The 13,503-nt window shown below is 45.6% G+C and overlaps 1 protein-coding gene across 1 annotated transcript; it reads right to left on the bottom strand.

The window, feature by feature from the left end:
* Positions 1–242: 242 nt before the first annotated feature.
* On the bottom strand, positions 243–5,739 carry LOC306939507 (kyphoscoliosis peptidase-like; the record flags this gene model as incomplete). Its single annotated transcript, XM_079524094.1, has 4 exons — positions 243–1,591; positions 1,685–1,875; positions 5,254–5,276; positions 5,686–5,739. The coding sequence occupies 4 exons, from the start codon at positions 5,737–5,739 to the stop codon at positions 243–245; spliced, it is 1,617 nt and encodes a 538-aa protein (XP_079380220.1).
* Between the last annotated feature and the right edge of the window lie 7,764 nt (positions 5,740–13,503).

The following is a 13,503-nucleotide window of genomic DNA, read 5'->3' as shown; positions in this document are numbered from 1 at the left end:
AATAAATAATGTACTATGGCCAAATAGGACACACTTAATAAAATAAAAAAATGTGGAAATAGCATATCTACGTGACACGTTTTGACCGAGAACATTTTCAACAGTTGAATTCATACAAAATAATGCCAAACAAGAATTGATCATCTCAAATAATAGCGACCAGGCGTCTACAGTATGTAATAAGTGCGACAGGCCTAATGACATATCAGTAGTGCAGTCATCTGCGTCGTCGCCATTGCGCCTCACTCTCCCGTCTCCCGTTGAGTGATGTCGAAGGTCATCATAATAGCCATGCTGCCGGACTCCTCGGACGACGCGGCCAGCTCCAGCTTCTGCGGCGCCCTCCCCGTGGACACGTCCGCCTCCCACACCCCGCTGCCGTTTGGCTCCAGCTGGGTCCACTCGCCGTCCTCCGCGATGATGCTCACCCTGCGCGCCCAGGGCACCCTGACCCTGAAGCGCACCTGGGAGAGAGGCTCCAGGAGGCCCGTGCGGGGCTCCAGCAGCTCGCAGCCTTTACCCCAGATGGAGTAGACGTGCGGGAACGGAGGCCCCGGACGAGTGCAGCTGTTCCTCACCACAAAGTCACACACAGGGCTGAACTCATTATCTTCGGGAGACGTCTTGGCGTACAGCCCCAGCCGGTAGACGCCTGGCTTCGGCAGGCTGACGCTGACCATCACCTTGCTGTCGCCGTAGGCGATGAAGGTGTGGCGTTCGAGGCTGGAGGTCGTTCTCGTCTTGTTCTCGTCCCGTTCCAGCACGGCGAGAATTTCCAGCTCTTGCTGGTTGCGGAAGGTGATGTCACATTTCCCCTGCCGCGTGCTAATGACAGCCCCCGTGTGGTTGAACCCGGAGAGCCCTGCCTCCTCCGCGCACATCCCCGGACCGCACGACGAGCACAGGTTGGAGGGGAAAAGCTCGTCCGCGCCAACCACCTTCCCTTGGCAATGCAACAGGTAGTTAGCGGCGTTCTGCAACTTGGCACCTGCGTTTTTGGAAACGTTGTAGTCCCCTACGAACAAGGACAGGCGGTAGAAGCCACGCAAGGGGCAGAGTACGTGACACGTGAGGCGGCGGGGCTGGATCTGGGTGGCCAGGCAGCGCTCGGCCACTGCAGGCTCTAGCTCGGGATGCACCAGCTTAGCCACCACCGTCAGGGACCTAGAGGTGTTTAACACCAGCTCAAACACGCCCGCCTCCACCTCGGCTACTTCGCTCCTTTGGTCGCTCCCCGCCACCCCCAGGGACCCGGCCTTGGGCTGCATGCCCCAGGAACTAAAGGGGTTGTCGGGGATCGCCTCCCTGGCTCTGGTTGTGGTAGGGCACTCTACGGTGAAGGAACAGACCAAGCTGAGAGTGGTGGCTGCCAGTTCTGGGCTGGCGAACACCTCCACATCGTGCGTGCCGCTGGAGGGAGGACATATCTTCAGATTCATGCCACGGTCAGAGTAAGTGAGGAATCCGTGGGAGTTTAAGCCGGAGTTGGAGTTCTTGGAGTGTCTGGGCTGCAGGTTCTGCTGCTGACTGATCTTGTATGTGAACTTCATGGGCCTGGAGAAGCCCATGGACACGTTGGCCTCACCGTCAACTGCATGGGGAAAACAACCATGTGATTTTAGCGTCAACGACTGTTCACCAGCACCTAATAAGAAGCTCTCTGTTTGCGAATGGAATCCGTCACCTGTGACTACTTTGTGGTGTTGTGGTTGCAGGCGGCTGAGGCCCATTGTGTAGAATGCTGCGGTCCTTTCCACCCTCTTCTCAAACTCCTCCAGGGTCATCGGTGGCTCTAAGAGCTGCCATCTCTCCTCTACGGGGAAGTGGGAGTCGATGAACTCCTCTGGCTCCGTCAGGAAATAGAAGTCATTAAACCTTGAAGGGTGTACAGATCACAAGGCACAAGGCTGGGTTGAGAATCAGCTCGGTGCTGCATGGTTTCATTTTGTTTTATAGGTATTTGCTGATGGATAAAACAGCACTTTGGCCATCTGTAAGAAGTACAGATGTAATAACATGTTCTTTACCATCAAGATATTGGACCCACACAACAGTCACACATCATAGCAAGACATTAGGCATTAGGCCTTCAGAGAACCTGTTAAGGCTCATACATACTCCATCTTTAGGTAATACTCTATCACCTTTTAGGTGATAACTTAATACCTAAACGGTGATAATGAGTCGAGGCCATCATACTCGTGGTGATGTCCTTAAGCATTGACCCCGCCTCCCTTTGCCAACCCCCTGCCCACTCTGAAAGCGGCCTTCCGGAAACAGCAGTTTGGCATTGTGGGAGAAAGTAGAAACGCGAGAGAAACAATTGAGGAAGAAAGAACGGAGAGAATGGAAGACGAGTCAGAAGAGTTGGACATGCATCAGCGAAGATGGCGTTTGTTTGTGAGTTGTTGGATGAGATCAGCTATTTTCATTATAAAAAAACATCAGAATGTTAAAAAGTAACAGACAAAATAAGACAAAAGGCCTTTTCCGACGGGGAGCGACTGACGCGCCTACAGTTGAGTGCCAATGAGCTTGTCCTTTTTTCTTTGCAGAGGTTTGCAAGCTCTGCGCATTTCACAATTTAGATATTATGTCCACTAGGGGGAGTAGAGAGCTATATAAAATCTCCCAGTGGTAACAGTCCGTGACGCATATGTATTATTTCACCTGGCGCCGCTAGTTCGAATCCCGGATTATACAACATTTTGTCAAATAAATGCATACCGAAGTAGCCAATAAATATATATAAAAGTCCGGCCGTGCTGGATATGAGGAAACAAATCCGTGTGAATAACTTTTTTTGTTTCGTTTTCTTGCTGTGAATGAAAATAAAAATCCAGTCCCCTCCCCTGGGTGATTAAACAAAAAGGAATCACCCTCCCCTATTAATTAACATCACATTTACCTCAGTATTATTTATTCCTAACTTTAATCTGGTAGCGTTTTTAAGTGATGTGAGAAAATAAAGTGACTGAAAAATCAAGCCTGCTGTGAGATTCGAACGCACAGCCAATGTGGACAACGGACTCGTAGTCCAACACCTAACACAGCAAGCTATTTAAGCTATTGAAAAGCTCTCTCTAGCTGTCATGGACAAATGTAGCGCGGCTCACTCAAAATAAACATTTCTCTCTCTCGTTTTATTACACACAATGCTATTTGTGAACGGACATACTGCGTAAAATAAATACATTTGGAGGGGGAAAATCATGTACAAAAATCTGATTTAAGCATTTTGTTGCAGTCACTTTGAGAATGAGCTACAGCGTCATTATATTTTGACCAGTCAAAGCCAGAGAGGCTAATGATCCTCTGCGGACCCCCATTTGAAAAGACATGTCCGGGACCCCCATAAGAGAAGATTTGTATGGCTCTAGCAGTGATTCTCAACCCGTTTAATTTCAAGGACCCACAGTTTGACATGCATTTAGGCTACGGATCCCCCAAGTAGGCTATAGCTGTGCATGCTTATATGTAGGCCGCTATACTTGATTGATACTTCCTTCTGTTATGGTACAAGTAGGCCTATTAACTGAGCAAATATCCACCATTCTAGGTCTAAAAGTCTCAGTCCGCACTACGCCCTTCCCCCAAATTCTAGTTTTAGTGTCTCAGCCTGTGTTAGAGGTTCCCAAACACCAGACCTGATGCCTGGCCGCTGCGCGTAGAGCGCGATGCTCCAAACCCATTGGAATGCAAATGCTTGCCTTTCAGGCTGCCTTTATATCCTTCCTACTCGTCTCTTTGAAAACGCTTCCGATTGTGCGTGGGGGGGGGGGGGGACGACACACCAAACGGCGGTGAAAAGTTGACTCGAGTCAGTGTTACTTCCATGTTGTCCAATCCTTCGTATCTTTACCGTTCTTCACACCATCCAACAGCTGAATCTCCTGCAGACATTTTGTTGTTGAACAATTAACCCTAGAACACTAAACCCAACTTTTGTCAAACCACTAAACCCAGGTATATTTTACCTGATGTTCTCCTTGTTCTCAAAGATTGTGAGTGTATGGCATTTTGTTTTACCCTCCATCACTAAACCCAGTTGAAATTCACACAAACACTTCCCTAATAGATGCCTCATTGGCCACTGCAGTGTTGGAGCCATGTGTCGATGGGAGAGCGGAACAATTTACAATGGGGGGGTAAAAGTGTGGCGGAAGTGTATCGGCCAGTATCTACTGGCCAATCACAGAATCTTTTCCGGGACTTTTCAGACCCGAACGTCCCATTCGGTGACGCAAGCATCCGCTATGCTTCGCAAGGAATCTCAGGAAAATGTTTTCCTCCTCTCGAGAAGACACATCCCAGAGCCAAAGTCTACCTTTACATGTCTATGGGCAGGGTAACAAACCTACCTTCTATGATGTCACGGAGCATAATGACCACCTCAGAAACATTATGAAAATCACAGACACATTTGTCCGGGTGAAAATCACCCAGGTTTAACAATTCCAAATGATTACACTACATCTAAATAATGTTGATACTACATATACATACCCTTAAGCTGGCAGTCTAAAGGAGATGCCCAATGTACACCGGCTTTTTTGTAGAAACACAAAATGGCCCGGTCTTGCTCCTCTACATCTTTGCGAATGTCGACGCACAGTTTAAGCGGTTGATTTCCGTCTGCTTTCAAGAGCAAATCCTGAGTGAACAAAAATGCAGCTCTCTTGGGATCAGGAGTGGCCATCCATTCTGTGATTCAGAAACAAACCATAACTTCAGTTAATACACGTTTGTGTATTTCAATTAATAATACTAGAAGAAAAGCCCTGTGTGTGCACGCACATACGTGCAACACACTGGCCAAAAAAAAAAGAACTAATATAAACCATAAATACATCATGTTTGATGCAGAGCACATCCAAGCTTTACAAACACCTAGGTGTATGCAAACACGATTTTAAACTACTGCTGAACTTGAAGCGCCCTTCAACCTAACAAGGCCACGACAATATCCCCTCCAAATTTCATAGACTTAGCCGTCTCCATAGCTCCAGTCATCATACATGGCTAGTAGAACAATATTATACAATAGTAATTAAAAAATATATATGGGTCCCGACCCACTGTAGGGTTAAAAAGTAAAACAAATGTCAGAAGCAAACCCCTGAGTATATGATTTACCAAGCCACGGGGGGAAAAAAAGACCACCATCACCTCGGGTTTTACCAGTGCTGCCTCCATCGTACACACTGTCAGCAGGAGCAGGGGCAGACTGCTGACCACCGCTTGGACACTTACGGTGCACTGAGCTGCAACATTTCCTGTAAATGGGAAATTGGGACACAGTTTTAGGGAAACGCATTTGGAGATACTACTACGTTTCCTCGCTGTCAGGCAGACACTTATTATCTGCAATCTCCATGTTTTAACTGCGTGTATGCCTACATGATCACACTTCTTGCATGTACAACATAGGTTGGGTAAGTGAATAAGAGGTTGCGCAGCAACCACATGTACTGTGCATGCCTGCCACCTACTGGACAAAAAGTAAACGGTAGAACGTAAATACATTCAAGACGAACATGCCTTGGCCATTCTAATTAGAATAGTTAGGTTATCTATTAGAATTCTTGGTCAGTCATTATAGGCAAGGTACTGACCCTGTGAGCAACCCAAGACATTATACCGCATTATGAACCGAAGATGAAAAGGTGTTAAAATATTACCTACCTTTCTCAGGTGCCATGTGGTCTGAAACGCCACTTGTTCCTGCCTGCTCTTCATCTTGAGACACACGTGTAGAAGGCTCATCTATAGCCAATGCACTGTACAAGGTAAAAGAAGAAAAGGGCATTATGTTTAACACACTAAGAACCTAATCAAGGATGATTAGTAGTACAACTGAAAAGAATATAGAATGGAAAAAAAATACCTTTCTCCGCAATAACTGGCATGGGTCTCAATATAATCTTTAGAAAATTCTACCTGGCATATTGGACATCTGACAAGGCTGGTTGTCTAAGAATAAATTAAGAGGAAAACAATTACTTTGGTTATCATGAACATTTGTTTAATATCGCTCACCTAATTAATTTTCTCTGCGCTTAATAAGGAGCACCTGTGTGTGTCCTCATGAATACTGCTGCTGATGTCGGGCCACATTGTAGGGCTGAAACAGTCCCACTTCCCCGCCTGGGGATTTAGCCTGGGGTGCAAGATATCAACTTGAAACACCTCTTACCCAATGCTAAATCCCCAAATTATGGATTTAGGGTCTCTGGCATACGCGAGGGCCCTGTGTGCCGTTGTTAATGAGATCAGCATGACAAGAAGTGAACGTCACCAACCTCACTGCAGGTTGCACCCCCTGGATCTTCAGAACGTGGGCTTTCTGGATCACCATTAGGATTATCCTGAGAAGACTGAAATAAAGCCATGTTCAGATGCATTTGTAAATGAAGGGGGGGGGGGGGGGGGGGGGGAGAAAGAAACATCAGATAGTATACATTACTACATATACCTCATAGGAGTCACTTACCATTTCACAGATGTCGACATGTGAAGCCAACAGTGGGAGAGGCATGGAGACGCCACATATTTTGCATGTCTTTTTCGGCATTTTTGCAAAATGCTCGTCATCGGGAGGAAGAGGAGTCGTGTCCAATTGCTCTTGTACAGGAACTATATACAAGACAATCTTCCCTCCGTTTGTTTCATCCTTGAGCTGCTGCCCAGTGTAGCCCCCAGTCTCCATCGGAATGGCATGCAATTTTCTTTGGCCACTGCCCCCTGTTAAAACAAATGGGTGACTACATAGTAATATGGAACTAAACTCACATATTTGGAGCAATCGTTTATACCGGTCACAACATAGCAAAACCATGGGCCAAATATCTATTAAAGGGAGATTTACCTGTAGACTTCTTGAACAGCCATCCTGCAGAGAGAGTAGCTAATTTTGGATAACGGATCTCCAATTCTGCTTCGATCTATAAAGGAAACCCCATTGTAAAAAAGAAATGGAACAACAGCAGTCAATTCCACCCTGTGTTATTAAAGCACTAGTATTGGGACAAATATAAGAATGGCAAACTCTTCCTGCTCAGACTGTAAATGGGTCCTTTTCACATGACAGTTAGTAGTATCCTTCGATCTAAGAGGATAGTTACCTGAGAATGGCAGGCATCAACGGGAATGGGAATAGTGGATTTCCCTAGTCCCGCTTGCTGAAGGATCCATAGTTTCATCGGAATTCTTTGGAGTGGCTGTAGTTGGTCCAGGGAGGGCAAAGAAACAGATGTAGACGTCTTTGGATTTTACTACAGCTCCTGCGGGTGCAGAAAACCTTTTTCTACCACGTGGTTGTCCACCTTTCTTGAGCATATTGAAGAACCTAGGTGAAAGACAAATTCAGCATTAAAACATATTATTGCAGTCATTAGGAATCAATTAATCAGATTTGTCCAATTTAACAATTAAATTAACTAACGTGGGTGCAAATTGGCCAGAGTAGCCAGGGGTGGCCAGGGGTGTCTGTGCAGCAGCAGGAGTCCCCAGTACTCTCTGGGGTGCAGACAACCTGGGAGTGAATGACCCTGCAGCAGCAGGAGTTCCCAGTTCTCTCCGGGGCGTCACTGCCAGGAGTCTCTGGGGTGCAGACCCTGTAGCAGCGCTGGATGGTCCCTGGGCATCCAGCGCATGGGCATATAGTATAGTATAGGTGTCGGAGAAGAGAGGAGAGAGGAGAAGAGAGGCGTCGAAGCGTCGAGGCCGGCTACCTCTGATCACACACACACACACACACACACACACACACACACACACACACACACACACACACACGTTTTACACACTTTAGTAAAGTTGACTATTTATATTATATTTATTTAGACAGACAGAGGTGTTGTGTTTGCGCCCGCAAGCACTGCCGTGTTAGCACAGGGGAGAGAGAGAGAGAGCGAGAGAGAGAGAGCGAGATAGAGAGAGAGAGGCGCAGGCCATGGGGAAACATACTGCCAAGCGCAAGAATGTGGATCCACGGCAGAGAACCATCCACGATGTGATGAAACTGGTGAACCGTCCTCCGGAGAAGATAAGTGAGCCTGCCGGGCCCCCACCCAACAAAAGAAAGAAGAGAGTCAAGAGATCCCGATTGCCCTACCAAGTCTTCCAGAAAAAAAAACATCCCCGAGTCCAGCGAAGAGACCCCGTCCTGAGCGTCCACCAAAGAAGAAAGTGACCAAAACCTCCCCGGTCGCCCCCCGATTACCCCCACCGGTGTCGGGAGTTGAGCAACCACAGCAAGCGGTTGTGAGTCCCTTACCTGCGCGTCCACAAAAAAAAAAGAAAGTGATCAAACCGTCCCCGATCGCCCCCCGATTACCCCCATCGGTGTCGGGAGTTGAGCAAGAGGTTGTAAGTCCCTTACCTGTGGATGTGCCCAGCCCCAATCTGTCCACAAAGGGGCTCCGAAGAACGTCTCGGAAAACAACAGTCCGCCGTTACGTCGTTGATCATGAAGAAACCGAGAGCGATTTGGACAGTGACCGGGACCCTGATGCTGACACCTCGACCACCTGGATTCCAAGCCCCAGGCCTCCATGCCCATCGATGTACAACACTGGTATGTATAATTTGTTTATCGTATAAAGTAAAAGTATCCTCAAAACGCGTACAGCCTGTGTGTGCATCTCTCTTCTTTCACTCGCCCATCCACCTCCGCCTCCTCTGACGACTGAACAGAATCCCCGCTACAGAATCAGATCCCATGTCTGGGGGTTCGTCGGCAGGTAACCGGTCTGCACCCATTGGTTCCCAGATCGGTTACCATGCCGACGGCACGGCATGGTAACCATTCAGCTCCACTAACCCTGCCAAGCAATGGGATTCGATTAGCCTGCTCGGTGTTGCCAGGGTTTGTGAGAGAAATACGCAACTATGTCCAGGAAAGCAAGTCCAGAATATGGAAATATACAATATATAGGTCGAGTGCCTAGTATAATTCAAATACATCAGCTATTTGAAAATAGCAGATCTACAAGCTTACAGCGCGTCGCGTCGTGACGTGTTGTGAGGAGAGGAGAGGAGAGCACCCCTTTAGGCAAGGAAATAATTGTGGGGTCCTTGAAATGAAAATAACTAAAACAAGCCCAAAGGTAGCTTATAAATAAGCGGACATGGCAACCCTGGTATTCACTATACTGTGTGAATAATGGGTGAGAGACCGTAGAATGAGGACATTCAGTGAGACATTCCAAGCAATGAGAGATATCAGTTTTTGTATTGACCTGTGCTTTTGTCTGAAATGTACTGATTATACTTACTGTGAAATGAAATGATCAATCAATGTTTTTTTATTTTGTGTTACATGAAAATACAATGTAAACCTACACTAGAAAAAGGCCTGCCCGGTGTTGCCAGGTTTTGTGAGAGAAATAAGCAACCAGGTCCAGGAAAGCGAGACCAGAATAAACAACTATACATTATATAGGGTGCGTGCCCACTGCCCAGTATAATTTAAATACATCAGCTATTTGAAAATAGCAGATCTACAAGCTCACAACGCGACGCGTCGTGACGTGTTGTGAGGAGAGGAGAGGAGAGCACCCCTTTAGGCAAGGAAAATAATGCTGTGGTCCTTGACATGAAAATAAATAAAACAAGCCCAAAGGTAGCTTATAAATAAGCAGAAATGGCAACCCTGGTATTCATTATACTGTGTGTGTGTGATATAACCTGACTCCGCCAGATGGCGATGATAGACAACCCTGTGAAATGAAGACATTCCGTTTATTCATGAGATGGCTGTGTGAGTGAGACATTCCAAGCAAGGAGAGATATCAGTTTTTGTATTGACGTGTGCTTGTTTGAAATTTACTGATTATACATACTGTGAAATAAAATGATCAATCAATGTTTTTTATTGTGTCTTGTAAGATCTACAATAAAAAACATTGATTGATCATTTTATTTCACAGTATGTATAATCAGTAAATTTCAAACAAGCACACGTCAATACAAAAACTGATATCTCTCCTTGCTTGGAATGTCTCACTCACACAGCCATCTCATGAATAAACGGAATGTCTTCATTTCACAGGGTTGTCTATCATCGCCATCTGGCGGAGTCAGGTTATATCACACACACAGTATAATGAATACCAGGGTTGCCATGTCTGCTTATTTATAAGCAACCTTTGGGCTTGTTTTATTTATTTTCATGTCAAGGACCACAGCATTATTTTCCTTGCCTAAAGGAGTGCTCTCCGCGTTGTGAGCTTGTAGATCTGCTATTTTCAAATAGCTGATGTATTTCAATTATACTGGGCAGTGGGCACGCACCCTATATAATGTATAGTTGTTTATTCTGGTCTCGCTTTCACACAGCCATCTCATTGATTGATTGATTGAAAATTGTATTAACAGTTTGCAGAATTACAGTACATTTCAAGCACAAACTCAATACAAAGGCTGTTAACTGTGAGTGGACGACCCAATTAAGCATTACACTTGTTTACAACAGGGTCCACCATGTTCAATTCATCAAAAACATTTAGAGACGTACAAATAGACACTTCTATATAGACAAAGAACAGTACAGGAATTCATCATAATGGAGGTAAAAAGGGAAAAGAAACATATACAGTGAGGGGAAAAAAAAGGGGGGGGGGGGCGGTGGGGGGGGATTCAGATTTTACGGGGCCAGTTTCGAATTGCAGCCATCCGTAGGTGCCCTTTGAGAGCGGTTTTGAAGGAGTCAAGGGATTCGCATGTCTTAATGACTGTTGGTAGGGCGTTCCACATTTTGGTGGCATAGGAGCGAAAATAATTTAGTCCCTTGTTTGTGCCGAATCTGGGTTGAACATGATTCGTTGCACTCCCTCTGGTGTTGTGGGTGTGGACTTCGTTAACATTAAGGAAGTATCTACACAGGTACATGGGTATCTTGGTGGAGTATCGAATCTTGTGGACCAGACCCATTGCAAGATGCTGTACTCTGTCGCCGACCCTAAGCCATGCCAGTCTGTCAAAGTGGGCAGGGGTGAGGTGGGTTCGGGGGGTGAGGCCAAGTAGGAGCCTGACCAGTTTGTTTTGGGAGGTCTGGAGCCTAGTTTTAAGGGCCTTTGAGGTGCTGTGGTACCAGGAGGTGCATGCATAGTCAAAGAAGCCTTGTACAAGGGCTCCTGTTAAGGTCTTCAAGGTGTTTTTGTCGACCAGTGAGGAGATCCTGTAAAGGAATCTTGTTCTTTGGTTGACTTTTTTGATTACGTTGGTGGCCATTTTATCACCGGAAAGATTAGCCTCCAGGATGGAACCTAGGTAGGTAATTTCATCTTTACGTGATAACATTGTCACCCACTCTAACCAAGAAGCCATTTGCCTTGCTGAGATTACTATTAGATCCAAAGAGAATGGATTCAGTTTTTCCCAGGTGTAAAGATAGTTTGTTATCAGCGAGCCAGGTGCAGATTCTACCGAGTTCAGAGCTGAGGGCATTTTCAACCTGCAGTTTGTCCCTGTCCGAGACCAGCAGTGCCGAGTCATCTGCGAACAGGAACAAGTTGCAGTCACAAGCTGAAGTCATGTCGTTAACATATATTAGGAACAGTAGAGGCCCTAGTATGCTTCCTTGTGGAACGCCACAGCTCACTGGGAGGGGGGGGGACAGTGTTCCGTTCACTTCCACCATCTGTGCTCTCCCCTCCAGGTAGGATTGCATCCAGCTCACTGATGTGCTATCGAAACCAATTGCTTTTAGCTTGTTAACCAGTATGGAGTGGTTCACTGTGTCAAAAGCCTTTTGGAGGTCCAGCATGACCATGCCGCAGTATTTGCCAGCGTCCACCTCTTGTTTGATGTGGTCGCTCAAATAGAGAAGGCATGTGTCAGTGGAGTGGGATGTTCTGAAGCCAGATTGGAACTCGTACAAAAATGTATTAGTGGCAAGATACTTTTCAACCTGTTCATAGACTATTTTTTCCATCACTTTCGAGATGGAGCTTAGAATAGAAATAGGGCGGTAGTTGCCGGGGTCTAATTTACTCCCTTTCTTGTGCAGGGGGGTTACTTTAGCCAGTTTGAAATCTAGGGGGACCTGTCCCTGTTTGATGGAGAGGTTTACTATGTGGGTGATGATTGGAGCTATAGAGATGGCTGAGTCTCTGAGAAATTTGGAGGGAATATTGTCATGGCCAGTGGCCTTGTGGGGTTGGAGGGCACTCAGTTTCTTAAGTACCTCATCAGTTGTTACCATAACTAATTTAAAATCGTCTTTACAAAGTAAACATGAATAAAGGGAATGTCTTGCTCAACACAGCATTATTGATCATTTCATTTCACAGTATGTATAATGAGTACATTTCAAACAAAAGCACAGGTCCATACAAAAACTGCTACTTTGTGGACGAAACCATGATAAAGCACTAAGACTTGTTTACAACAGGGTCCACCATTTTCAGTTCATCAGAAAATAGGACATTTACAGCATGATTGTGATAGTAGCAGAGGTAGGAAAATCACATGATTGCAGTATATAAAAAAGAAAATATCTACAACATGATGACAGAAGAGAAGAGCCTTTTGTAAATTGCTTGTGTGTATGATGATGATTTTATTTCAGATGATGATTGTGCTGATGAGGAAACTGGGAAGCTGGTGTCACATTCGTCGCAACCTGTTGGCAGTTGCAGAAGTAGGAACGTTCTGTACAATAAAAACATTTAGAGCATGATTGAACAGGATCAATAGAATTCACAAAAGACATGTCACACGATTGCAGTATATAAAAGATAAAAAATCTACTACATGATAAGAGAAGAGATTTTTGCTAAATGTTTGACAAATGCCTACGTTGTAAATTGATTTTGTGTACTATGATTTATTTATTTTTTCAGATGAGTTTGCTGATGTGGAGCCCAGTCAGCCCACGTCTCATTCTGCACAGTCTGTTGGCCATAGCAAAGGTAGGAAGGAACCTTGTGTGCATCGTTAGTGTGATGTGCTCAGTGTGGAAACAAATAAGGATTTTCTGTTCATTATTCCATCTACTACTACTATTTCTACTGTCAGATCCAGAGGAAGGGGAAGGGGAAGAGGCTCCCACTGCTGCCGTGCCATCTGCTGGCTGTAGCACAAGTAAGAATTTACTTTATGTCAGAAATGTAAACAGTACAGAATACAGTCAAACATTTACCACACAAAAAATGTATTCCTATAATTCCAGGTGGTAACAAGCCAGTTCAGTTGTCCACACTTTCTACTGCAGTCCCACCTGTTCGCCACAAAGGCAGTAAGAAACGTAAGAACCTTTTCTGCTCATCACACATTTAGCACACAAATAAAAAACATGTATTTTTGAGTGGTGCAGCCACTCCAAGGAACAGCAATGTGTGTCCCTATGTCTGTCACATCCAGCTGTTCAGCTTCACACTGTGCACAGGTGCATGATGGGAAGCTGAGTTTTTAGCAGCCATTACATGATTTCGGATGTGACAGTACAGTGACAGTACAGTACAGTACAGAACAGTAGAGGGAACCCCGGGGACCCCC

Source organism: Electrona antarctica, assembly GCF_951216825.1.
Source record: "Electrona antarctica genome assembly, chromosome: 16".
Taxonomy (NCBI): Eukaryota; Metazoa; Chordata; class Actinopteri; order Myctophiformes; family Myctophidae; genus Electrona; species Electrona antarctica.
Note: the sequence above shows the minus strand (reverse complement) of the source record. Positions and strands in the feature narration are given on the sequence as shown.